We start from the raw sequence: 24,068 nt of genomic DNA on the forward strand, positions 1-24,068 counted from the left end.
GGGCGGGCAAACTGCCACCACCGGGGAACCGGTGGGGAGAAACCCTCCCTGACAAGCCCCGAGCCACTGGGGAAGGCAGGAGGGTCCTGTAGCCCTTGGAGGGCTCTGGGAAGGGGGCGGTTAGGGGGGAAGGGTTTGCCGGCGGTCCGGAGCTTGTTTGAACGGCACTGGGAGTGCTGAGGGAATCGGAGCGGCTCGGTAGCGGTGGGGCCGGGCAATTAATTAAGCCTGCAGAGATTGAGAGGCGGTGGCACGTGGCTTTGTGGGAGGTAATGGGGCTGAGCGGTGTACGGTGGGGAGGTTATGGGGGAAAAGGGGCACAGTTTTGGCTGACCGAGCTCCCCGTGCATCCCACGGTCCTTGTTTTCCCAAGGTGGACACGGAGGCACGGCGATGGGTTGGGACTTGCCGAGTGGGTGGCAAGGGCTGGACGGGAGGTGGTCAAGGTGGGTGATGCCAAAGGGCACATCGTGGGTCCCCTCCATCCTCGGGGAGCTGGGGCGGCGTGGGGCTGTGCATCCAGGGGCTGGGAGAGACGGGATACCACGGGCGGCTGAGGCGGGAGACAGGGTGCCAGCGGAAGGGATGGGGAACGAAGACAAAGCGCCTCCCGCCCTCCGCACCGAGAATAAATACCAGGGATGACAGTGACGGAAGCCCAGGCGGCGCAGTCCTGCCCTCGGGGAGCCGTTGTGTGAGACCCACCGTCACACGCCGCAGATGCCATTGTACCCGCGGCTAATTTGATGGTTTACATTGTTGGGAGAGGATTAGAGGAGCTGCCGGGTTTTGATGGCCCGCTTCTCATTTGCATCTTTAACGAAGCGGGAGCTCGGCCAGGTTCTGTTCTTTTGTGTTTACTTCTGAGGAAGTGTGTTTATTTGCGATGATTACAAATAAATCTCCTCTGCCGCTGCTCCAGCCGCCTGAAATAAAAGCCGTTCGGAGCCTATTAACTCCGTAGCCGGGGCGAGTACCGGAAGCGAAGGAGAAATCCCGTTAGGAGTCCCCGGCAAATGTAATTAACAATTTCTTGTCAAAGACGAGGGTGGTGGGATGTCCGCTCTGCCCCCGTGACAGGTACTGTTGGTTGGAAACTTCCCGGGGCGAAGCAGCACCCCGGGGGCCATCGAGGGGCTGCGCTCCCGATGCGGGTGAGCTATTTTAGCTGCCGAAAAGTGGGTCAGCCAGGCAGTTTGTGACCGGTTTTGGCACCTCCATTTGTCATTTTGAGGAGACACATTGCCTACAAGAGAGAGAAAAGCAGTTTGGGGGTTGAAAGGCTGTAGAAGTACGTATAAGTTGTCGGTTTGCATAAGGAAGCGGGAGGGTTTCAGGTTGATCCAAAAAGGGAGTGGAAACGGCTCGGGATGCGCTCTGATGTTTTGGGGTGCTGAGCATCCCATCCCTCGGGATATTTTTGCACCCGCAGAGAGGGGTTTGCCAGACTTGCTTTATGCCTCCAGCTCTTTGCCTGCCATTTATCCTGCCAAACTAGCGGCAGAAAACTTGTGCCGACCCGGGATGCAATTTTTCCATCTCCGCAGGGCAGGTATTGAGTCAGCGGTGCAGGAAAGGTCTGGGAAAGGCAGGGAATGCTGGCAGCGGCTATAACGTCAGGTCCTGCACGTAGGAGAAGCACTGTCAGTGTCATTGATGGGGCTGGGCAGGAGCGACGTGGGGGTCTCTCCTAATAGGTCTGGGAGGAGGGAGACGGTCACTTTGTGTCACCGAACACAAAGAGCGCCTCGGCGGAGTTATCTGTATTGTTGACACTAAGCGAAATAATTCCTTGGCAAACTTCAAAATTAGCATTTAAGGATGAGGAATGGGGGCAATTAGAGGGGAAGCGGCGCAGCGCCGCTGCCCCCAGCTCCCTCTCTCATGCATCTTCTCACACTGCCGCGTTCGGGTTCATCGCCCGAGAGGCCACGTGTACCAGTGGGAGCGTCGGAGGGGGGACAAAGCATCCGAGGCTGCCCGGAGAGCGGTCTGGCAGAGAGCGATCGCGACGGGAGGCAGCCGAAGGGCTGCAGGTGGTGAAAAGTCTCCTGCTGGAAGGCAGCGAGGGTCTAAGTGGGATGCAGATGCGGAGGAGCAGATGGGATGGGTCACGTTGGACAAAGAAGGGATGAGGTGGGTGCCCGGAGCCTTGAGTTTGGGCTGACGTTATGGATCCATAGATATTCCCCCTGCCTCGCTGATGGATTTTCTCCAGGTGAAGCGCAGATCCAGGATGGGTTTATTTCCCTCCTGTCTGACAGGCACTTTATTGTCTTTTGTCCCTCCCGGACTCGTAAGGCAGGGTTTCTTCTGGAGATGGATACGGCGCCTTCAGGAGACTGTTAATGGGGGTTTGTCTTTGTTCTTAATTAGATCCCTTCAAGGGAAAACCTCCTGGCCCACTTTATTATCCAGCTTTGTCAGAGCTTGTCTGTTTTATCTAAACGCTTTGCAGAAGTCTCTTTACCTGTTTGCTTACTGGAGACATTATCATAATCCTGGTCAATTGGAAATAGGTAGCAATGACGGCTCGGCAAGCCAGGGAGCGCCGGCGGCTTAGCGGCGAACGGAGACGGCTTTCCGAGGCTGGTAAAGCAGCTGGCCGGGCGCTCCTCGCCTTGAGGTGCCCGTCAGTATCCGCCTTCGAAGCGCCGATTCCCCGGGCTGCGGGAAAACTCGCAGTGGGAAGGTGAGGTTGGGCAAAAAGGTGCCTCTGGAGACACCATGGCAGCCGATGGACGGTGGCTTTTCTGCTGGTGGTCGCTCGGACACATTGCCAGGAGGTGCAGGAGGGCTGGTTTTGCAAAATGGGAGGGTTTTGCGGTCCCTTCCTACCCGTAGGGGACAGCCCAGGCTCTGGTGGAGAGGAGCATGATGCTGAGCAAGCAGAGCCAAAAGGACTTGGTTCCAAATTCGCTATTGAGCGGCAGCAACTGAAACGCGAGCTCGAGGGATGGGGAGAAGGATCCTTTACCTCCTTGTTTTTGGCATGAGTTTGTTAGAAGGAGGAGTCTCCGCATTGCTCCTGACCACTTGCTGGGAGTGTTTTTGAGGGTGGTACCGGTCACCAGGCGCTACGGGCAAGGGAGGGCGATGCTGTCCTTGCCCTTCGTTGCCTGAGCACGTCCACCCATGTTATGGGCATCCCTGTGCACTCGTGCAGGGGCGGCTCTGAGCCATAAAAGTGAGCTGCAAACACAGAACGAGTGACCCCATTTCTCCCAGGTCCCGGACCGGCCCCAAACTTCCCTGAGAAGCACTCCCAGCCGAAGCTGGGCAGCGGCGGGCGAACGTACCCGGGGACGGCACGAGCTCCTCATCCCTGTCACTTCCAACCATAGTCCTTGTGCTTCACCCCTAATGAGGGGACCCGAGGGTACCTCGCAGGGCTGTAGTCTGGATATTTATATGAGCGCAGACATGCAAGTTGTCTGTTTTACATATTGCTGCCCTGATTTTTCAGTGCGCGCAATGAATAATTTACAGAAGCCGTGTGTAAGTATCTCTTTATTATTCATTATAATGAAGTGAGACAGCAGTAATAGTCCACTAGACTGGAATCCCCCAGGGCCGAACTTAACTCGGCTGCGCTTAGCTCTCCCCCAGTTAATTTGAACAAAGGGAGGGCTCACCTTTCCAACGAGGATGATGCGTCCGATGGCATGAGGTCGCCCGGGTCCGGTGGAGGCCAGCCGGTGCCACCGTGGGGCACCGGGATGCTTCCGATGCTCGGGCGGGCTCCCGGCATGCTGACCGTGCCGTGGTGGGCACAGAGGGCCATCCGTCTTTCCCGGCATCCATACGCGATGCGGCCGGCGGAGACATACAGCTCCTGCAAGGGGAAAATTACTTGTTTGCGGGAGGATATATGGCTCGTTCCTCTGCACCGAGCGCCCGGGGGGACCCTCAAACATGCCAAGTATCGCCCCTTCCCACCGCCCGATTAATAATCTCGATCGAGGTGAGGCTCTGCGATCCCGGCAAGGGAGGCATATAACCCCCCCGAAGCCTCTGCAGCGGAGGCGCTGCGGCGGGGACGAGGACAGGGACAGCCGCCAGCCCGGCTCTGAATTTACAGGCGTGCGGAGAGGCACTTGCAGAGGTTTCTGTGCCTTTTCCCTAAGACCTCGGCTGCACAAAGCTGCGGCAGCGCTGCCGCCACCGACACAAGCGTACACCTAGCTAGATTTTCCCAGTTTGCATGTACACTGCGGAAAAACTCCCCTGCCGCCGTCCTCGAGCGGGCAAGGAGAAGCTCCCGAGAAACGCCGGCCTCTTAATTTAGCCACGCGCTTGGTGGTATTGCTGTGGGTGCCGCGGCGGCGGCAGAGAAGGCCAGAAGTAAACAGATTGAGAAAAATCTATCAAACGGAATGAAAAAGCCCATGTTCTCGGGGAATGTTTTAATTCCCTTTTTCTCCCCCAACTCTCTGTTCCGTGCCAAGCGTAAGTCAGCGCCGCGGACCGGAGCTGCTGAGCCCCCGCGCCTCTCGGAGAGCCAGGCAGGAAATAAATAATGGCAACGACCGCGCTGTGTTTTCAAGGCACTTGTAGGATTTACAGCTGCTTATCCAAATGTTCCCTCCTCGTCCCCGCGCGCCGGCTTCGCCGTCTCCGGCTGTTTCTCTTCCTCCCCTCTCCCCGCGCGTGTGCCACAGCCCCTCTCCCCCGGCAGCGGGTGCGTATATCACCCCGGGGGTGGCTCGAGGGCCGTGCTGACAAGCCCAACCACCAGCAAATTTTACAGCTTCGGCTGAAATTCTCAGCGTGCAGCGAGGTGGGGGGTGTGTGGAAAGTCTGCGCGGCTCGCGGAAGTCAAACATAATGGGATTTTTGTCTGCGTCTCCTCAGCTCCATATAAAAGAAAAAGGCATGGCTTTTTTCTGCTGTTTCATCTCAGGGGATGGGGGATATGGCAGCGGGGTAGCCGGGATGTGGCACATGCCATTTCTGTGCCGGCGGTCCGTCCGAGCGTGATGGAGAGGCAGCGCGGCAGCTCCCGTCCCACTTGCATCTCCTTTTGGGAGCCGGGATACTCACCGTAGGTTCTGCCCCCGCGTTTGTGACCCTCTGTCTCTTCCTTTGCAGGTGTACCGTGGATGACAGGGTCACGCGGGTAGCGTGGTTGAACCGCAGCACCATCCTGTACGCCGGCAATGACAAGTGGTCTATAGACAACCGGGTGGTCATCCTCTCCAACACCAAGACCCAGTACAGCATCAAGATACACAACGTGGACGTCTACGATGAGGGGCCCTACACTTGCTCCGTGCAGACAGACAATCACCCCAAGACTTCACGTGTCCATCTCATCGTGCAAGGTAGGTCTTAACATGCTATTGTCAAACTGACCGTTGGATATGGAAAGATGTCTGGACTTGGGAAGAGTTTGGAGGCCTTTTTGGTGATGGAGATGTAGGGATCAGACCAACATTTGCGTTGGGGGTTGAGCTGCTTGAGGAAAGGGGTGTTGACAACTACCTGCCATGACGGGGAGGAGATGGACTTGCGTCGCCTCAGCCTCACTGTGTTGTATGGTCATCGGGTGGGGCAGAGGACACCGGGGAACCAAAACTGGGGTCGACGTCCTCCTCCTTCTGCCCCCTTGCCTGTCCCTGCTGTGAAGTTGACCCGTCTGTCCTACTCAGGACCCACGTTGACTTGAATGGCTACATCAGAGAGTTGTTAGGCGCTCGGGCGTGTGTCCGAAGATACTTTGGGAGAGCCCAAAGCCCAGCGCTGCCCTTTGTGGTGGCGGAGCGGAGTCCGTCGGCATGAGACTCCTGCCCTCTCCTTTGGGAGAGGGCAGAGCACGTGAGCGTGTCAAAGTCACTGCAGGGCCGTGAAGAGCTGCTGGTGAAGGGCTTCATAGGCACGCGTGTCCGTGTAGCAGATGCTGTTGGGTCACCTGTTGTGATGGGGGGAACTGGGTGGCGGCAAATCGGAGGTGCCCGTAGCACTCTGGCAGACGCCGCCTCCAGATCCTTGCAGCTTTGCTCCGGCTGCCGGCTTTTGTCCGGTCTCTAGATTAATTTTTCAGAGTTAGTGTTAGTTCAGGTTAGATAAAGATAATGAAAGTTTCTTAATCCTCTTAAAGAAGATTTATCTGGCTGAGTAGAAAGCTCTCGGAATACAATAAAGCGTGTATAAAACCAGGACCTAATCTTTCCTTTAATTTCAAACAGCTGATGGGTATTGATTTTGCAATGAGCCAATCTGAGAAATTTCTCGGCCTCGACAGGTCTCTGAGAAGCCCCCAGCACCGATATATATGTATTTATGTATCCTCCTCATTCAGAGGAGGCAGGGTTTGATTGGGGCCACCCATCCAAACGGTTTTCCCGCCCGGTCCCAGCAGGAGCGCATCAGGGGGCCACTGGTGGGGCAGCTCTCGGCTGAGGAAGAGGGGAGCGGAGGAGTGCCGCGAGCATCCCCTCCGTCCCCGTCTGCGGCGCCTCTCCCTCTCCCCCTTTTTGAGTTGCGTGCAAGCCATCCGTCGGCGAAGTTTAATCTGTTTATCCTGTCTGCTCTCTAATCGTGCTAATCCATCCGGTCCACACTGTTGAAGTACCTGAGTGCTTTGCACCTAATGAAATCAGGGGAAGCGGCGGTCAGTGTCCGCTCCCCTCGCCCCTTTTTCGGAGTACTTGCGCTCGGGCAGGCGAAAGTGAGGGATGGTCTGCGGTGGCGAGGCGTTCCTAAATGTGCTGGGAAGAGTTTTCCTATGGGGTGAGCAAGCTGTGTTGGAATTGGTCCCGCCGCAGCAATGACCGTGGCTGTCGGCTGCGTTGCCTCTGTGCAGCTGTAGGAAGCCTGGGAGGAGCAGGGGATGCACGGTTCCGCGGGCTGAGCTGAACCAGACTGTGCTCAGGAGTTTTTGTGTGTGTTTGTTCATCTGCTAAGCTCAAGCCATGGAGTTTGCCCAAGTTGTTATGCCGAGAAAATCCATCTGTAGATGGACATGCTGTCCCATTGATGGTCACGGTCAGAAAAAAATATATCCTTCCTTGCTCTGTTCTCGCTTCACCTCCATCGCAGTCACCCAGTACCTAAAATGTGCTTTCCAGAGGTTCGGACCAAGCGGCATCGCCCACTGGCGTGCTTAAGGGCTGTTCGCCTCCACGCTTGCATGCTGTGGAAGAGCCAATTTTCTACAAGGGTGAATAACACCTGTGTTCTGTGCTGGGAGGAAAAGAGAGGTTTTCCAAGGCTGCATTTGGTCCCGCTGTGCATGCAAGCAGGGGAGAAGCGAAGCCCTATTTCAGTTGCAGCTCTCCCAGCCTTAAATATTGGCTTAAAAAGGAGGTTTGGGGTCCTCCTTCGTTAAGGAGGCAGCAGTGAGGGCAGGAGGACCACGGGCACACCACAGCATCATGTCTTCCCCATGCTGGCTGGCCAGCGAGCAGGCGGTAGTGACCAGTGAGCAACTGCGTTCAGGTCAATTAATTTATATTTCTCTTTTGTAGAATTAAAAGTTGACTGACCGGAGTATTGATTTTATTTTTTTTTGTCCCCGTATTCAATCGGGTTTTAATTGTGCGACTGCGGGGCCCGGCCTTCCCTCCCAGCATCCCAGCGATCAATCTGCTGGGGAGACGCCGTCAACAGTAAATGTGTCTCTTTGCGGCGTTATTAATATGTTTCTTGGGTTGGTTGATTGCAGCAGCCGTTAACGAGGGTCTGTAAAAGCGTAAATGGCAGCGAGCCAGAGGGTCGGCTTTGTGTCCCTCTTCCTCTTGTTTGCTGGGGCTGCCGCGCGACGACGGGACGGAGGCTTTCAGGGACACAATGCGAGAGTCACGAATGCAAAAAGAACTGGCATTTCATCTTGTAGGAGTAGAAGATGAGCCACCTCATCCTTTTTGGGGCATAAACAGCTTGAGCGGAGGATGCTGTGGGTCCGGTCCTCGGTAGGTAGGACCCTCCGTGAAGGCCACCTCAGCTGCCAGGAGGTGTGAGCCCATGTGGATGAGCCAGGACACCTTGCCCCTTTGTGCCATGAAAGCGTTCTGGTGCGAGGAGCGTGGCAGAGTGTAGCCAGGGCTGAGCTGTGCCTCCTTGGCGTGGGTCGTTTCAGGATGTGGGGTACATTTCAGTCTGGAAAGGGGAGCTCAGGGTGAGTGTTTAGGTGTAGGCTGTGACTTCGGCAGTCAGCGCCCCGGGGAAGAGCAAGCCTGGTGTCCTCCTTGGAGCAGAGGACGTAGAATACTACCTAATAGTGGTTTTTGGTATTGCTCAGGTGTCCTCTGTTTGTGATTTATTTAGAGGGCCCTCCTCTGTACTGCCTTAATCCTACTCGCCATAGATTTTTCATTAAAACCTCTCCTGGCCATCGGCATTGTTACTGTTAGTTTCTCGTTGGTGCAATCCATTTTCCCGTCTCAGCGTCGTGCCGCTTTCCTCGCCCCGGGAGCCGGGATGGGTTTGGAAGGACCGTGGCCTTCATTTGCAGTAGCGCAGTCGTGGTCGTGCAGTTGGTCCTCAGAATGAGGGGAAGGATGCTCTCCCGGATCCGGTCCTGTGCGGCATCCACTGCCTCTCAAAGCAGCAGCGATGCCAGCGTAACTATTCTGCGAGCATCTCGAAAGCCAGTGTGGTCTATTTATTACTTCTTAGCAATAACAAGTGGCTCCTCAAGTCTCCAAAAGGGCAACTCCCCCAACCCAGTGCCCGTCGAGCTCTTCTTCCCCGATGCAGACCATGCTCTGGGCTGTCCCTCGGCACCAGGGATTTCATGACGGCCGCAGTTAAGCTTGCTTTTATCATGCCACCTGTGATATCTAGACAGGAGCTGAAACCACCATACTTATTAAAACCTTACCAGGGGGCTGTACGGCAGACGGCGAGGCGAGGGGAGCGGCTCAGCCTGCTTAGGTTGTAGGAAAGACTCTATCATAGGCTCTAAAAGTAGAAAGTGCTTATATATTAAAGGCTTGGTATTTAGACGCTGGAGTGTTTGGCGTGGGAGGTGTGCGTGTGGCATACATAAGCAGCCCGGAGAAGGGAAAGGGGGAGAGCGAGCAGTGCCTGGCAGGCTCGTGCCTTGCTCAGGAGCTTCGACTGCACTTGGGATACTGGGCCATTAGCGGATGGTTTGGGATTTTTTTGTGTCTTGTGTAAGAAAACATAGAATAGTGAGGATAAGAGATGATGCGCAGTTAATGTGATGCAAAACATCCAATAAAAAATGTTGTCAGAGATTCCCATCACTTCTTGGAGGATGCTGGGCTGGCAAGATTTTACATCTACCTGTGATGGAGGGTTTGTAGGGATGGTGAAGGCAGTTCTTGGGGCGCATCTCTGTCTTGCCAGGGGCATGTGGCATCCAAAGCAAAGTGTTCCTCCTCTGCCCATCCCGTATGGGCCACTCATTAGGGTAGGGTCAACCTCTCTCCGTCTTGCTGGCAGCAGCACAAGGGTGTCCCAGGAGGAACACTGCTCCTCGTGCCGAGGTCTAGAAAGGCTGAGGGCTCAGCCCACGTCCCTGGTACCTTGTCTCTTGGCATTTTTGGAACAAGTGCCAGATATTACTGGGCGGTGGCCCAGATCTGCAGCCTGGGTGGCAAGGATATGGGCAGAGGACCAGGAGCAGAACTCACCCCTGCCCTGAAGCTGATGGTGGCCGGTGGGAACGGAAGCAGGGAGGCATCTTCTGTCAAGGTGGCGTGCTATTCCGCCATCTGGGACCACACTGGAGGCTCGCCCAGGGGTCTCGATGCGTCGTCATCAGTATTTCCATCTGTTTAGATGTTGAGAGTCTCTAAGGGTGACGGCAGGATGCCTGCGGGCACGGACAGGTTAGGCCACAGCCGGCACCGAGTAGGGTTATTGTGGCAGCAACAGCTACACTCGCAGCAGCAGGAGGTGACCAATGCCACCACAACTGCGGGCAGGACCGTCAGCGCGGGCATCTCCTTCACGTTCCCGCAGAGCCACCTCCAGCAGAGAGGAGCGTGTCCAGTCCCAGGGGACGTGGGGATTCGGTAGCACGGTGGTGCTTCGGCCGGAGCATGGTGGCACAGGCTGAGGTCGTGGATGTTTGGCTAGAAACGGGTCAGCGATGGGCTCGTGCCTCATATAGACGGGCATCCTGGGACGGTAAAAGGCCTGACGGGAGCAATCAGACTCCTACCCAGCCCAGTCTGCCTCCTGGAAGAAACAGAAGATGGGCAGGAGAGCAAAGGGGCCGAATGGGGGAGAAGCAGCAGCGGTGTGGCAGGGAGTTCCAAGGCAAAGGGAGCCCAGAGAAAATACAGAAGGAACAGCAAAGATTTGAAGAAAGAAGCACCTGGAGGGGGAATGGACGCCAAAGGAAAAGGATGAGAAGAAATGCTGAGAGACTTGTAGAACAAGGGGAAGAGAGAAGGAAAGGCATGCACTCAGAGAAGCACAGCGCATCAGAAAAGTGGGAGGCAGCAGAGGGGAAAAATGAAGGAGCACGGAGAGGGGGAAGGTCTGGGAAGAGGGAGAGCCCAACTGGATGGAAGGAAACAGTTCCCACCGCCGTGGTGGGACCAGCCTCTGTCCTTAAAGTGGCTGGCACGAGGTGTGAACCCCAAATCTGCACGGGAGTATGGAGGAGGGACGGGACAGGGAGCACCCAGAGAGCATCCTCGGGCTCCCCTTCTTGAGCCGCCTTGAAATTGTGGAAAAGGCGCTGGCAGGAGCAGAGCTGGTGGAGGCATCGGGACGTGCCGCGGGGACCCGGAGCCACCGGAACAAAAGCGCGGCGGCAGCTGATTAATTACAGCAAAAAGCGAAAATGAGGACGGGGTGGGGGGGAACTGGAGAAGTTGTTTCCCCATTATATTTCAGAACAGAAAGAACGTTTTAGCGCGTGCACAAATAGCTCCCTGGGAAGCACTCTCACTTCCTAATTGTTCATAAATTTACTGCCAGGTGGTTACACAGTAGGTATAACACTCCGAGTTTTGGTTTTATTGCTTTCCCCGTCTCAACATGAAAACCTGCAGATAAAGGGTGCGCGGCAAGCCGTCGGCAGAGTCCGCCTTGCCAAGGGCACTCGCTGCCCACGTCATGCTCCGATGGAGGGGTCCGCGTTGGCCGGTCAATCCCTTTGCTTCTAACCGCACCGCCTCGCACAGCATCACGGTCCAGCCCCGTGGGAGGGATCCCAGTCTGTGTGGAGATGCGGGAGGCGCTCTGCATCCCGGGCTCTGAAGGCACTGTTTCGGGGTGTAAGACCTAGAGAAGGGACAGGGAAGTTCTCCCCCGAAATGAAGTGCCTGTAGAGCGCGTGAGGCAGAGGCGCAGCATGCCGCTCTCTGGGCTGGGGAATGTGGGAGAAACCATTCTGTGGACCAAAGTGTAGCTGTTGGATGCTCTTAATCTGATACCTGGATAAAATCGACTCTGACGAGCCTCTCAGATCAGGCTGTCATCCAAACGGGTTCGATGTGAGGCGATAACCGTTGCTGCTGAGAAGCAACACTTTGTTAAAACTCTAGACATGGGGTCGTTGCCCGCCTGTGCTGCCCTGCAGGATAGACGGGACGTGGAGGTGCTTTGCATAGGGTTATCATGCAGATGGTGGGACGGTGTCTGTGGAGGTTATCGCCTCCTCGCAGAAGGTTGGAGATGCGATGTCCCCGTCTGTGGGTGGCCTTGTCCCTCAGGGGTCCCATCCCGCGAGTAGAGGTGGGGAAGTGGCCGTTGTCCGGCACTTTGCAGAGCCCAGAGGTACCCAGCTGCCATGTCACCCTGTCAAACGTTTAGGAAGAGGTCTTTTTTGACGGATTAGGATTTGACAAAGCGGAGGAGGGACATCGGGTGTCTGTGTCAGCCGCTGCGCCGGCGCAGTCTCTCCGCTCCGAGGCGTGCGGCAGTCACGATATGGCAGCTAATAATAGTTCATGGCAGCGAGCGCCTCCGGTCGGGATCGGCACTACGTGGCGGCCAGGAGATGAGTCATCCCGCGCGCGGTTGTGTGTGTCAGTGTCACGTGTAGTCAGTAATCACGCTGATGCGCTAACTGGTCCCACGTGGTCCAGCGAGGAAGAGGCATCCCCGCCCGCACAGGTCGGACCCGCTCCTCCCTGGGCCGTCCCTCCTCGGGTAGCGGTTCGCAAGATCTGAGCTTTCTACTCTTTTTGGTCCTTACACAGGGTGGGTGAAGCTGGCACGTGTGCCTGGAGGAAGCTCTGGGACCGGTGGTGTGTGGGAGCATCCCAGGGATGCCCATCCTGAGTGAGGCACGTAGGATCATGGGACACGGCAGCATCACCCAGGCGTGATGCTGCGGCCAGCCCAAAAGGCTATTTCCCAGTTTGGGGGTGAGGGGAGGGATGGCATCTCGTGGTCCCCGCGAGCGGTGGCAGAAACCAGCACGCGCCCGGGCCCGATGGAGAGCGTGAATCAGCGCACGGGGCGGGTCGGGTCTCGAGCGGTAAAGGAAGGAGATAAATCACGGGCTTATTGTTATTGAATTTAGTGGCATCGCTTTCACATTCAATTTCTCTCGCCGGCTTTCCGAACAAACAAGAAATTACAGTGCAAATGTATTTTTTGGCCTACCAAACAGTATGCATTAACTTACCCGTGATTAATATTACGCAGGGTCGATGAAATCCTCCGCGGGCCGCTCGCATTTCCGGCGAGGCCATTTCGCTCCTCACTTCCTCAGGATTTATTCTGGATTCAGTATGTTGGAATCTTTTTGTAAGGAAGGTGGGACTGGGAATGAGGGGGCATAGCGACCAGGCACCCCATATCGCTTTGTCCCCTGCATCCATGTAAGGCGAGCATCTTGTCCCTGTGCTGTGAGCAGTCTGGGGGCCGGGGAGGACCTCCAGAGGGGACAATGGCCACGTCCATCCATGGGGCGACCCCAGCAGCTCCCTGGTACTGGTAAAGAACTACAGGTAATGCAGGGAAAGGGTGCTTTCAACAGGTAAATGACTCGGATCTGCATCCCCAGTCATGCTGGTGGGCTGTGAGGTATTAGCAGGGTTACGGGGGTACCCTGCGGGGACCAGGAGAGCCTTTGGGGACCAAGTGATGGTCCCCAGCTGTCCCCATCTTGAGGCATGGCCTTGGCTGTTTCTGCGTCATGGTATGTACGGGCAATGGCCGCAGGTTGTTTCTATCCACATGGTAATATTTGGCACTGGAGTCCTCCTGCCTGACATCGTGCTCCCCGTGCAGGCTGAGCTCCCATCTTTCCCCTCCCATGGGATTAAGGACACCAAGGGGAAGCCAGCACGCCCTTGAGACGCCGTCCTCCTCAGCTGGCCGGTGGGATCTATAGAAATGTAATCAAGGCTTGGAGATGTCCTTCTGCAAGTCCCACTAACCTCGTAGGCAACGATCGCTGTCGCGGCCGGGTACCAAGTGCTCCGCACGGGCGTCCCTCTGCCAAACCTCCCTACTGGTTCTCGGGAGCGTTTCTGATCAGATCACAGCGGGCGGCGTGGATCGTGGCCGGAGGGTTTGGGAGGTGCTGTTTCCCCTCACGAGATGTGATGGCATGTCTGCCAGCTGCATCAGCATCCTTTGCTAAGGGCTGCAGGGCCGATGTGTGTATTTGTGTGGCTCAGTGCTTGCAGGATGGGAGCACTGGAGATGGTTATTGGTGGTGATACGGTGTTGTGCAGGAGTGAAAGGCGTGCTGGTGAGTGGGACAGGCTCCCAGTTGTGTCCACAGTACCAGTCTTTGTAGCAGTGGTTTGGGACTCAGGGGAAGGGAAAGGGATGCCGGCCACGAGTGGATGATGGAGGTCCCTCTGACTTTCTCCCTGGATGTGTGACACCTTTTTCAGGTAGGCAGAGCGTGGCCCTGTCCTTGGGGTGCATTGCCAGAGGTGACTCAGATGGCAGTTGTCCTGAGGGACAGCGTTCTCTGTATATCTTGTGTGAGCTTTCTGTAGCCATCCCCAGGGGTTGGAGTTGGCACTAGGTGCTCCATGATGCCCCAGGGGTGCCCATCTTCCTCTGGCAGTGCTCTCGCCTGCCAGCGTTAGTGCGTACCGGGAGTACGGCTGTGGGAAGCAGATAAGGTCTGCAAGATGGGGTTTTTTTTGTATGGTAATCCATGGCTTGCATCATCCCTCGGGTAGTGTGGAGCACAGGGGGTCATCCCGGAGAAGTGCCAGGAGGAGCATGGGCAGGAAGGGTGAGCGTGTGGCAGGGATAGGGAGACGGCCGTGGTTTTGCAGGCGCCCTGCACGGCATGCCATCGGTCTTGTCCATCTCCATGGCTGTGGTGTGTTCCGTGGCATCGATGGGTGACAGGCTGCCGTCTGGAGCAGGGGTAGGGTTCTTAGGGTGTCAGCATCTACTAAAGGTGTAGCTGTCATCTCAAACCAAAACTGCCCATGGGGATGGGTGGCTCGCAGGCTCACTCGAGGGCGGCAGATGCCCAGTAGTGTGAAGGCTTGCCTTGGACGTTGCTGTTGTTGTGTGATATTCCTCATTCCTGACTGAGGTGGAAGGATGCTGTTAGTAAGGGAGAAAGTCATATCTTTGAGGGAGGAAGGGCTCTCGGCAGCTTTCACGCAGCGGAGCTTGTCACGCGGTGAGCTCCGCTCTGAGGAGTAACTCCATTTTGCGGCGGTTGCCGGCACTCACTTTTCATTTTTGGATCGCCGCTTTCCCCTGAAGGACTCAGACAATCTCCCTCTGCTATAACACGCAGTACTTCTATATTAATGTGTCAAGGTGCTGGGAAATTTACTGCCTCGCAGGGCCGATGGGGCCGCGCAGACCGCGCCACGTCTTTGCCACAGCTGGTCCCACCGTGCCGTGCGGGTCAAGCAGCGGTCGGAGAGCTGGCGTGGCAACGCCTGTCCTCTCTGTGCACCTCTCCCGTCACCTCCTGGGGAGGCTGTCCGGGAGCGAAAGGTTTGCTCGGGGTGGGTGGTTTGTTGAACCTTAGTGAGGTGCTGAGATTGGTGGTTAGAGGGAGCTTAGACCAACCTCCTGAGGGGATGCGTCTCTTCCTTGGCATGAGGGTTGGGAGTGTGACGCCTTGTGAGCGGGGCATCATGGCATGGTGTGTGTTTGGGGAGGGGGCGCAGACCATCTTTTCTGTCATTGGTGGGGTGCTGTTTAGTTTTGGGTGGCTTGCTCTCCCCTATCTCATTCCGTCCGTGGGGCATGGGCCCTTTCAGGGGCCACATCCGCCTGCCCCGTGGCTCAGAGCGCCAGGCAGCGGCGTCGGTGAGCGGGCTTTAATTGGATTTTGCCAGGGCCGGGAATATTTATGGGAGCGGAGATTGCCAAGTTATTTATTAGATGGAGTATCTGGGGATAGAGTAATATAAATCACGGTGGCCGGTATTGAATGGAGCAGACGCTCAGTAATTTAAACAGCTTTAATAAATATGCTAAAATACGAGCCTTGTCGCGGGCCGTAAGGAGAGCAGGTTATCGGGGTCTCGGCTGGGCAGGGGGAGCGGCATGTCTGGCTCCCGCCTGGCACAGAGCTGGGCTGTGGTCCAAGACACCGTCAGGGAGGGACGGGGTCGGTGAGAGAACAGGGTGATGGGGTGGAAGCCAACGACCATCACCAGGTGTTCCTGGTGGCGCACAGGCGGTGTTCCGATGGGGCTGGGTGAGCACGTGTGTTGATGGTGGCTTTGCTCTTTGTGTTTTGCAGTCCCCCCCCAGATTGTGAACATCTCGTCGGACATTACGGTGAACGAGGGAAGCAGCGTGACCCTCATGTGCCTGGCCTTCGGGAGGCCGGAGCCCACCGTCACGTGGCGGCACCTCTCCGGGAAAGGTGAGACTGCGCTTGGGGCTTAGCGGACGAGACACCTGTCCCATGGGGGACGGAAGGATGTCCCTGTAGAGGTGGCCGGGGTGGCATGAAGGTGGTCCCTGGTTTGGTGGCATCTGTTGCGGAGGGTGGTATGATGCTGAGGATGCCCATTTCGTGGTGTTCCAAGTTTCCTGTGGGAAGGGTCATAGTGCCACGCGTTTGGGCTGTCTCCCAGGACAGGGCTTCGTGAGCGAGGATGAGTACCTGGAGATCACGGGCATCACGCGGGAGCAGTCTGGAGAGTACGAGTGCAGCGCCGTCAATGATGTGGCCGTGCCGGACGTGCGGAAAGTCAAAGTCACCGTGAACTGTGAGTGCCGGGGACGGGGGAATCGGGGCAGGGCACATGCACGGGGCTTCGTGTGACGCACCACGGCATCTCCACAGACCCGCCGTACATCTCGAACGCCAAGAACACGGGTGCCTCAGTGGGCCAGAAGGGCATCCTGCAGTGCGAGGCCTCGGCCGTCCCCGTGGCAGAGTTTCAGTGGTTCAAGGAGGACACCAGGTGAGGGGCGGCGGAGGGGGGAAGCCGGGGTGGGGGACGGTAAGCACGCTACCCTTGCAAGGAAGGCCGGGATCAACACAGTTTGGTGGTGTGGAGCACTCGGCAGAGGGTTGAAGAGGTTCCCAGGGGTCCCCCAGGGTGTCTCCCGGGGAAGGTGGCCGCAGCTTGGGGGGTTACTGTGGCCTGCGTGGGTCAGGCAGGGAGATGGGTGAGGGGACGGAGAGCAGTGTGCGTTTGGGATGTGCAGTGGGGTGATGGGCTGGTTGTGGTGGGATGCGGGGAGGATGGGGGCGGATCTGATGGGCGTGTAGTGGCATTGGCTGGCGGGATGGAAGGGGGCCGAGACCCATCACAGATGGTCATTTGCCTTTCTCCGCAGGTTAGCGAACGGGCTGGAGGGTGTGCGGATCGAGAGCAAGGGCCGCCTGTCGACGCTGACCTTCTTCAACGTCTCGGAGAAGGACTACGGCAACTACACGTGCGTGGCCACGAACAAGCTGGGCAACACCAACGCCAGCATCATCTTGTACGGTAGGTGCCCTGTTTTATTGCAGCAAGGCCCAGCGAGGTGGAGGAGGAGGAAGAAGAAGAAGAGGAGGAGGATGAGGAGGAGGTGGTGAGCCGGAGGGCCAGCCAACGATGCATCGGAGTAGAGCATCTGAGTAGATCTTGGCGGAATTAAATGTGGCTGGTTCATCAAAGTGCACGTGCACAAGATTGGAGCGGCGAGGTCCCATGGAGAGGATGTGTCCGAGGATGAGATCGACATCGCCCCAAGCGGGCACGCACAGCCGGGTGGTGGTGGGCAGCAGGCACGGCGTTCGCGGGCTCACGGGTGTTTAGGGGAGCGCGGCAGAGCCGGCAAGTGTGCGGCCATTTGGCTTTGCGGAGCCGAGGCCGTGGGCAGAGAAGAGGCTCCCGGCGAGCTGCAGGCGTCGCTGGAGCCAGGGCTGAGGAGGGGGCCCGCGCCAGGTGAGCACGCGCTTCGGTTGCACGGTGCAGGGTTTTCCTGGGTGTTGTGCTGGCAGGACTACCGGCAGTTGCAGGGCGGGTGAGGGCTGCGGAAGGGCGGTTTGTGTCAGGTGCCCGCGGTGCTTTGACAGTGAGAGCAGGAAGGTGTTGGAGGGACGGTGGAGCGGACTGGTGTCATTGCAGAAGGTGATGTGTAGCTGTTGACGTGGCGTTGTGGCTATGCAGAGGGCCATCATGGGCTAAGGCTGGGTGGGAGGACCAGGCCCTCCCCAGGTAGAGCTGTGGCGGAGAGGGTGGCGAGGAGAGGAGTGTGAGTAGACAGTCAGTGTCGGCATGGACTTTGTCAGCACAAGGGTGGGCAGCGGGGGCAACACATTGTGCCATGGCGGGGTGCAGTGTCTTGGTAGGGACTACATTCGTCCCCTGGATGTCTAGGACTGTGGCGCGTGGCGGTTCTAGGGATGCGGCAGAGGACCGGGGCATCTCTCAAGGGTTCTGTGTGGATGAGGCATCTGCCTCGGTGTTGCCGGAGGTGCTGTCTCATGGGCTGTGTCACACTTTGGGAAGCTCTCAGTGATGTGGGGTGGCGTGAGGTGCACATCCCTGGGCATAGTTGCGGGGCATTGGCCAGCCTGGCACTCAAGGTGCCTCGCTTTGTCACGGGTGGGTTTGAGGAGCTCGGCAAGGGGGAGATGGCTTTTAGGGAGGGTGGGCTTTGTGGGTCATTGTAGCTGTGGATGGGGGTGCTAGCTACGCGGCAATGGGGTGCGGAGCAGTAGAGGGGACATGCGGTTGCTCGTCCCTGGGTGGGGGGGTCTTCCCTGGCGCCGGCAATATCCACGGTTGCCCAGTGTTGTTTCCTGGGGAGAAAGAGGAGGGGAGACCTGTGTTTGGCACGGAGGCCTTGAGGTAGCTGGAGAAGAGGGATGGGATGGGAAGGGATGTGGTCAGACGGTGTGAGAGTCGTGAGGGAGGTGGGGTGATAGTGCTGTGCCGACATAGGGGGGCAGAGGGGCTGGCCAGGGTGTCTCAGTGTCTGTCTAGGTGTGGTGGGGAAGTTACACTTTTGTCCAGGACTGGTGGGGCTGGTGAGGGCAGTTGTCCGCCTAGGCGATGGCAATGGTGAAACGGAGGGTCGGATGGTTTTGGGGTGCAGTAAGGATCAAGGCAAGTGGAGCAGCGTCCTGGGATGTCCAGAGCACATAGCAGGAGGTAGGGAGCAGCGGCCTCTGGGAAGGTGCTTTTGAGGGCCCATGGGGTCCTTCAGTACCAGGTGGATATTGAGAACTGGCTTTTGGTGGTCAACTGGTCATCCCGTCAGGGGAGAAGTCAGGCTGGCGGGGCAGAAAATGAAACGGTGGCATGTGTAGTGGAAAGGTCAGGTTTTGGGTGAACGTGGCGCAGCCATAGTTTGCACAGGCAGAGGGAAACGGGGCCGGGGCAAGGTAGAGAAAAGCAGCAACGGGCCAGGGTCCAGTTAGACAGCGAGTAAGGCTTGGTGATGTACGGGCACAGCACTTGGGAGGGGAAAGACAGGGGGAGTGGGTGTTGAGGATGTCCACCAGACAAACAGGGACACAGGAGGCTGGGTTGGTTTTCTCTGTCTTTATTAATGCAACTTGTAATGAGACTTTGGGGGCAGCCGTTGGAGGGCCATCCAGTAGTAGATGTAGTGTCGCGATTGTCTCATCGGTCTTGGCGATGCCGCAGCTGGAATACCGGGTTGAGGTTCGGGCCCCTCACCGCAAGGGGTGCCAGCATGTACCTGTAGCGTGACATTGGAGGCGGTGAAGGGTCGGGAGTGCAGGCATCTTGTGGAGGGGCTGAGGGAACCGGGGTCGTTTAGGCCAGTGAAGGAGAGGTTCAGGGGAGACTATGTGGGTCTGGGGAGCTGCTGGAAAGGGGGTCGTAGTGCGGAGCAGGGGGTCTGTATTCTTTTGTGAAGGAGGGAGTGTTAGGATGAGAGGAAATGGATTCTTGCAGCACAGGGCCACAGGGGGTCGAGATGGGAGAGTAGGAGAAAAGTTGTCTTTGACAGGGCCTTTCAGCAGGGTAAGGGGGGATGGCTGAGTCCCCATGCCTGGAGGTATATACAGGATGAATAGAAGTGGCAGCCGGGGGGATGCAGCGTAGCGGTGGGCCTGGCAGCGCTAGAGGGATGGTGGGACGGGATGGTCTGCCAGGTCTTTTGGACTGGAAATGATGTACTGCTGCTGTATTGGTATGGTTGAGGACTGTGAGATGGTATGGGACTGGTCTCAGGGGCAGAACGCCCCCAGGGCCCCGGATTGGGCTGGAAGTCATCCTGGGGCACCAAAGGAGAGGGTGGATGCGACGCTAAGTCCCCTCTTGGTCACCCACAGAAGGTCTCAGGGGTGATGCCAGGTGACTGGCAATGTGGGAGAAAGGCAGGAGGGGACACGTGGGGCTAGTAGAGATGGGGTACTGGCCACTGTCAGTGTCAGGAGGGACGATGGTGCAGATTCTGTAGGGTGTAGAGGAGAGGCCTTTGAAGGACCATGGGATTATGTGATGCGGTGAGCAGGGGTCAGGGAAGGCAACATCACATCTGTGACAGCGGCAGCGCTTGTACGGCAAAGGTACCCGCCCAGGGGACGAATGAGGTGGTGGTTGTGTTTGGTGTAGGTCCCTTCCTTGGAACTACTGTTCTGTGGTGTGCCGCGCTGCACCGTGGTCTCGGCGTCTCCCCGTGTGACACTAGGGGAGCCTATAGTGTCCTTTATAGGGATGTGCTTTGGCTTTGTTGTGGTCTAATGTGTGGGGCTGTGCATGCTGTGGCTCTAGTAGTTTGTGGTCAGTGCAGGTGCAGTGTGGTTGGGTTTCTGTTGGCGTGCTTGGCTCTGCCACGTTCCGCTCCAGCGCGGTTTCTTGCAGTCGGTCCTGTTATGTTGGGGTGGAGTAGTTATTAGCGGATGTTGGTCAGGGGCGGTCTGTGCCGAAGTATTCCATTTGCCTCTGCGCCGCTATCGTCCAGGTTGCTCGTCTCAGGTGTGGTGTAGTGTGTCCCAGCCATCGGTGGGGGTCCATCCCACTATGTGAGGGTGTAGAGGACTCAGGTCTGTGTTCTATAGGAGGTGTTGTGTTCAGTTGTGCCATGTTCCGGACGTGTGTTGTGCATGGCTGTGCTCTGTCATGCTCGGGGCTGGTGGTGTTGTGTTCTGCGGCTGTGGAATGCGGTGTGTGTCATGGCGCTGATCTAGGGCGGTGTTTCCCGTCGTGATGTGTAACGTGGAATCCTAGCAGTGTCGCTTGGCAGGGACCCCCTGGTGTCACCCATCTCGGGTAGCGGCATGGTCTTGCTGGGATGGCGATAGGCTGGTATGCTGGAACGCTCCCTCCCTGGAGGCGTTCAAGGCCAGGTCAGAGGGTGCTTAGGTGTCCCTGCCCACACCAGGGTGGGAGAGTAGCTCTGAGGTGCCTTTGCGCAACGGTATGCATCCAGGGCCCAGCACCCTGTGTGTCGCAGTGAGAAAATTGTTCAATGGGGGGTGTCCCTCATGTCCCGGGGGAGAGGCTGGTGAAGGTGCAGGGTTGTTACTGCTGAAAAGGTCCTCTGGTGTCCATCGGGAACCTGCCCTGGAGAGGGGTGTTTATTAGTGGGAATACGCTGAGAGCGTAGGTATCTCTGGGGGTTGGGCAGTGGTCTGGCAATGTCCTCTGGGAGGTGGTGCGGAGTGTGTTCTAGTGCATGTTAGATGCTGCTCTTGTGGCGTAGTGGTCTGTCGGGTGGTGTGAGCGTCTATGGTGGTGCGTTGTAACTCAGGGCGGACGGTGTATGGTATTGGTTTGTATTGTCCCCTGCGCACCCGAGTCCTTTCCGCCCTGCTGTGGTCTCATAGGTAGTCTTGTCTAAGGTTGTGTTGGTGTGGGGTCCCAGTGGACTTTTGCGGCGGGGTGTCCCGTGGTGTGGCCTCATCTGTGGTGTGTGAATGTGACGGGAGAAACGTGAGAGTGGGTGGTGGGTTGCACCCTGCACTCTCTATGGAGAGTGGCACGGTGGTTGTAGTCTATTGTGTTAGTGTCTGGTGGGCACTAAGGCCTCGTGCCTCCAGAAGGGGTAGGGTATTGTCCAGGGTACGGTGCTGGAGGAAGCACAGGAAGGGCCAGGGGAAAAGGTTTTGAGTGGTCGTGGTCGTGGTGTTACGAGAGAGAGAGGAGTGTTAGTCTGAGGGGGGTCGTCCTGCAGAGGCAGGCGGATCTGTTATTAGTTTTGGGTGTTGCTCTGTGCAGGGTCCTGTCCGGTGTCTGTCTTTGGGGCAGGGTCCGGTGTTCACCACGTCTTCCTTGTGGCATGTCACGTGTCCTCTGGTGGTGGGCACCCCACTTGCTGATGTGCTGTCTCCACGTTTCCTTGGGAATACGGTTCCTGGGCTGTGTCTTGCAGTTGTATGTATGCGTGGAGGGTGTCCGGGCATGGTCTGGACTGCGTCATCTTTCTCGGGTGGTCTGTGAGTGCTCCTTCCCTCGGGGAATGCACGCTGGGCGGAGAGGGGCTCCTTGGCAGACCTTGTCCTCCAGCAGCCGCCATCGGGACGGTGCCTCGTTGCTCTCCCCCGATGAGCCCCCTCTCCCAATAAAGCAATTACCTCCATGACTCTCGTGGTGTGCTCTCTCCGCTTGCAAAGTTCACATAAGCTGGTTCCTCCGAGACTGTACCTGAAAACAAGAGAGGGCGGCAAACACATACCTGGTGAGACACACTTCAATACAGCCAAAGTGTGGCACCCAACAGGGGGGAGGTGACATATGTAGGTAGTAGGTAAGTTAGACAGATAATTCAGGGAGGCAAAGTAGAGCACTTACTTACTTACTAACTCAGGCAGATGCAACACCCATAGAGACCTGCACAAAGACAAAACTGTACACCACCACCACCTCCAGCCTGACAAAGATGGGAAGGGGCCCGACGCGCTCACAGCCGCCAGATCCGGACATCTCCAAGCAAAAAGAAGGGAGACGCCGAGATCAAGATACACGCATGGGCAGACAAAGGGGGGACAAAGCAGCCGCAGAGAGAAACACAGACAGTACAGAGCCCGAGACAAAGAGCCACCATGGACACCACCAGAGAGGGAGGGGAAGGGGGGCAGAGACACACGTGCCGGAGCGCAGCAGGTACAGACCGGCACCTACACGAACAGACACCGCTGTAAACCGGCAGCGATGCTATTCCATACAGGAAAACGCACACACATAGACTAGAGCCGACGCGGCGAAGGGCTGGACCCCGACCCGAACCCAGATGGACTTCACAAGATGAGCGCAGACAGATAAAGGAGGAGGGAACCGACGCAATCACCGCACCAAGAGACCTCGCCTCCTGTCTGCCCTCAAACAGGGACAGATAGAGGGACGACCAGAGCCGGACCTCTGCTCTTGTGCCAGGGAGGCACCTGGCTGGAGATATCCATAAATAGACACCAAAATGTCCAAACCTACACAGACGCACTGAGAGGCACCAGAAGGTTCACCACAAAGGCTGCTCAAGCCATACCACCAACACCATTCCAAAGCGCGACAACCAGCGACCACCAAGACGAGCCGGCAAACGGGAAAGGCGCACGAAGATACCTGACAGTTGGCCACGCAGCTCACGGGCACATATAAGACATTTGTACGCAGAGGGGAGGATCTACGGGTGGGACCTGACCCGCTTAGAAACTAAGAGGAGACCCAGACATGGAACGCAGGGGAAAAGACACAGTGGGCAACAGGGAGAGGGCAGAAGGCAGGCGGCAAGAGCCGTAGTGCCACACAAAAACCTGTGGGCAGTACACTGGCTCAGCATCCTCAGAGCACAGGATACAAAACTGCACAGGAAGAGATGTACAGAAACAGGAGAGGCCAGAAATAGCTGACTACAACTCAAAGACACCCCATGAAAACACATCGCAGCCTAGAGAGGAAAGCGGCACGAGAGGCATCCTGAAAGGGGGGGGTAGACCCACAAAAAGACAGATGCCTGCTGCCATCAAGAGCCAGACCTTCAAAGGGAGCCCCAGAAAGGGAAAGTGCCCCAGCGGTGGATGGGGAAGGTGGACAGACAAGGGTGGAAAGATGGCGCTGCGAGGATGCGGCCGACCGAGGGCCCCAAAGACAGAGATCCACAACAAGGAGAGCAAACACACTGACCGGGAAGGATACGTGCCCACAGACAAAACCGCTGAGCAATGGCTCCAGAGTGGCGCGACACACCTCAAAAATGACAGGCCCACAGCACAAGTCCTAGAGATGAGGACCCACACCCAGAGACGCGGAGCTGCCGCAATGGAGCCTACCATGGGACTGGGCCTGCGACACCAAGGTACATGGTGGGAAGCAGCATGGTGAAAGGCATGTGTGGAGACGGACCCAGAACCCTATGAGGCATGGCCAGGGAGAAGACACTGCAGGAAGGGTGACTTGACAGAGAGCTTTGTGACGGGACGCACGGAGCCTGTGCCCACCAGAGAGGAAGACAACAGGACAGATGCAGGGTGAAAGAGGAGATGGTTGACAAAGACAAGGAGGGGACCAGGAGGCCACAACAGAGACAAGCAGACCCCCTGCTACACCCATAAAGAGACACCAAAAGAGGGAGACCCCCAGACATGGCCAGGGAGACCCCAGGGGATGGGGAGATGCACAAAGCGCAGAGACCGCCCGAGGGCAGACGCCCACCGATGCACAACGCCGACAGAGACCCCGACAAGAGCGCCTACACGCACGCACCTGAAAAGGGACCGCCCAAGGGAGACCTCCCAGATACACGGCCAGACCTCTGAGGGAACACAGAGGGAAGCA

At 57.2% G+C, this 24,068-nt stretch overlaps 1 protein-coding gene across 1 annotated transcript in view; it reads left to right on the plus strand.

Annotated features, from left to right (window-relative positions):
• Positions 1–17,347, plus strand: part of LOC104291570 (opioid-binding protein/cell adhesion molecule homolog) — a 293,742-nt gene extending 276,395 nt beyond the window's left edge. The window contains exons 5-10 of the mRNA XM_009890823.1: positions 5,092–5,324; positions 15,620–15,745; positions 15,960–16,094; positions 16,172–16,292; positions 16,672–16,823; positions 16,995–17,347. Coding sequence (XP_009889125.1) covers positions 5,092–5,324; positions 15,620–15,745; positions 15,960–16,094; positions 16,172–16,292; positions 16,672–16,823; positions 16,995–17,347 — 1,120 coding nt within the window. The remainder of the gene's footprint in view (positions 1–5,091; positions 5,325–15,619; positions 15,746–15,959; positions 16,095–16,171; positions 16,293–16,671; positions 16,824–16,994) is intronic.
• Positions 17,348–24,068: the final 6,721 nt, after the last annotated feature.

This window comes from Charadrius vociferus, unplaced genomic scaffold, assembly GCF_000708025.1.
Source record: "Charadrius vociferus isolate BGI_N301 unplaced genomic scaffold, ASM70802v2 scaffold858, whole genome shotgun sequence".
Classification (NCBI taxonomy): domain Eukaryota; kingdom Metazoa; phylum Chordata; class Aves; order Charadriiformes; family Charadriidae; genus Charadrius; species Charadrius vociferus.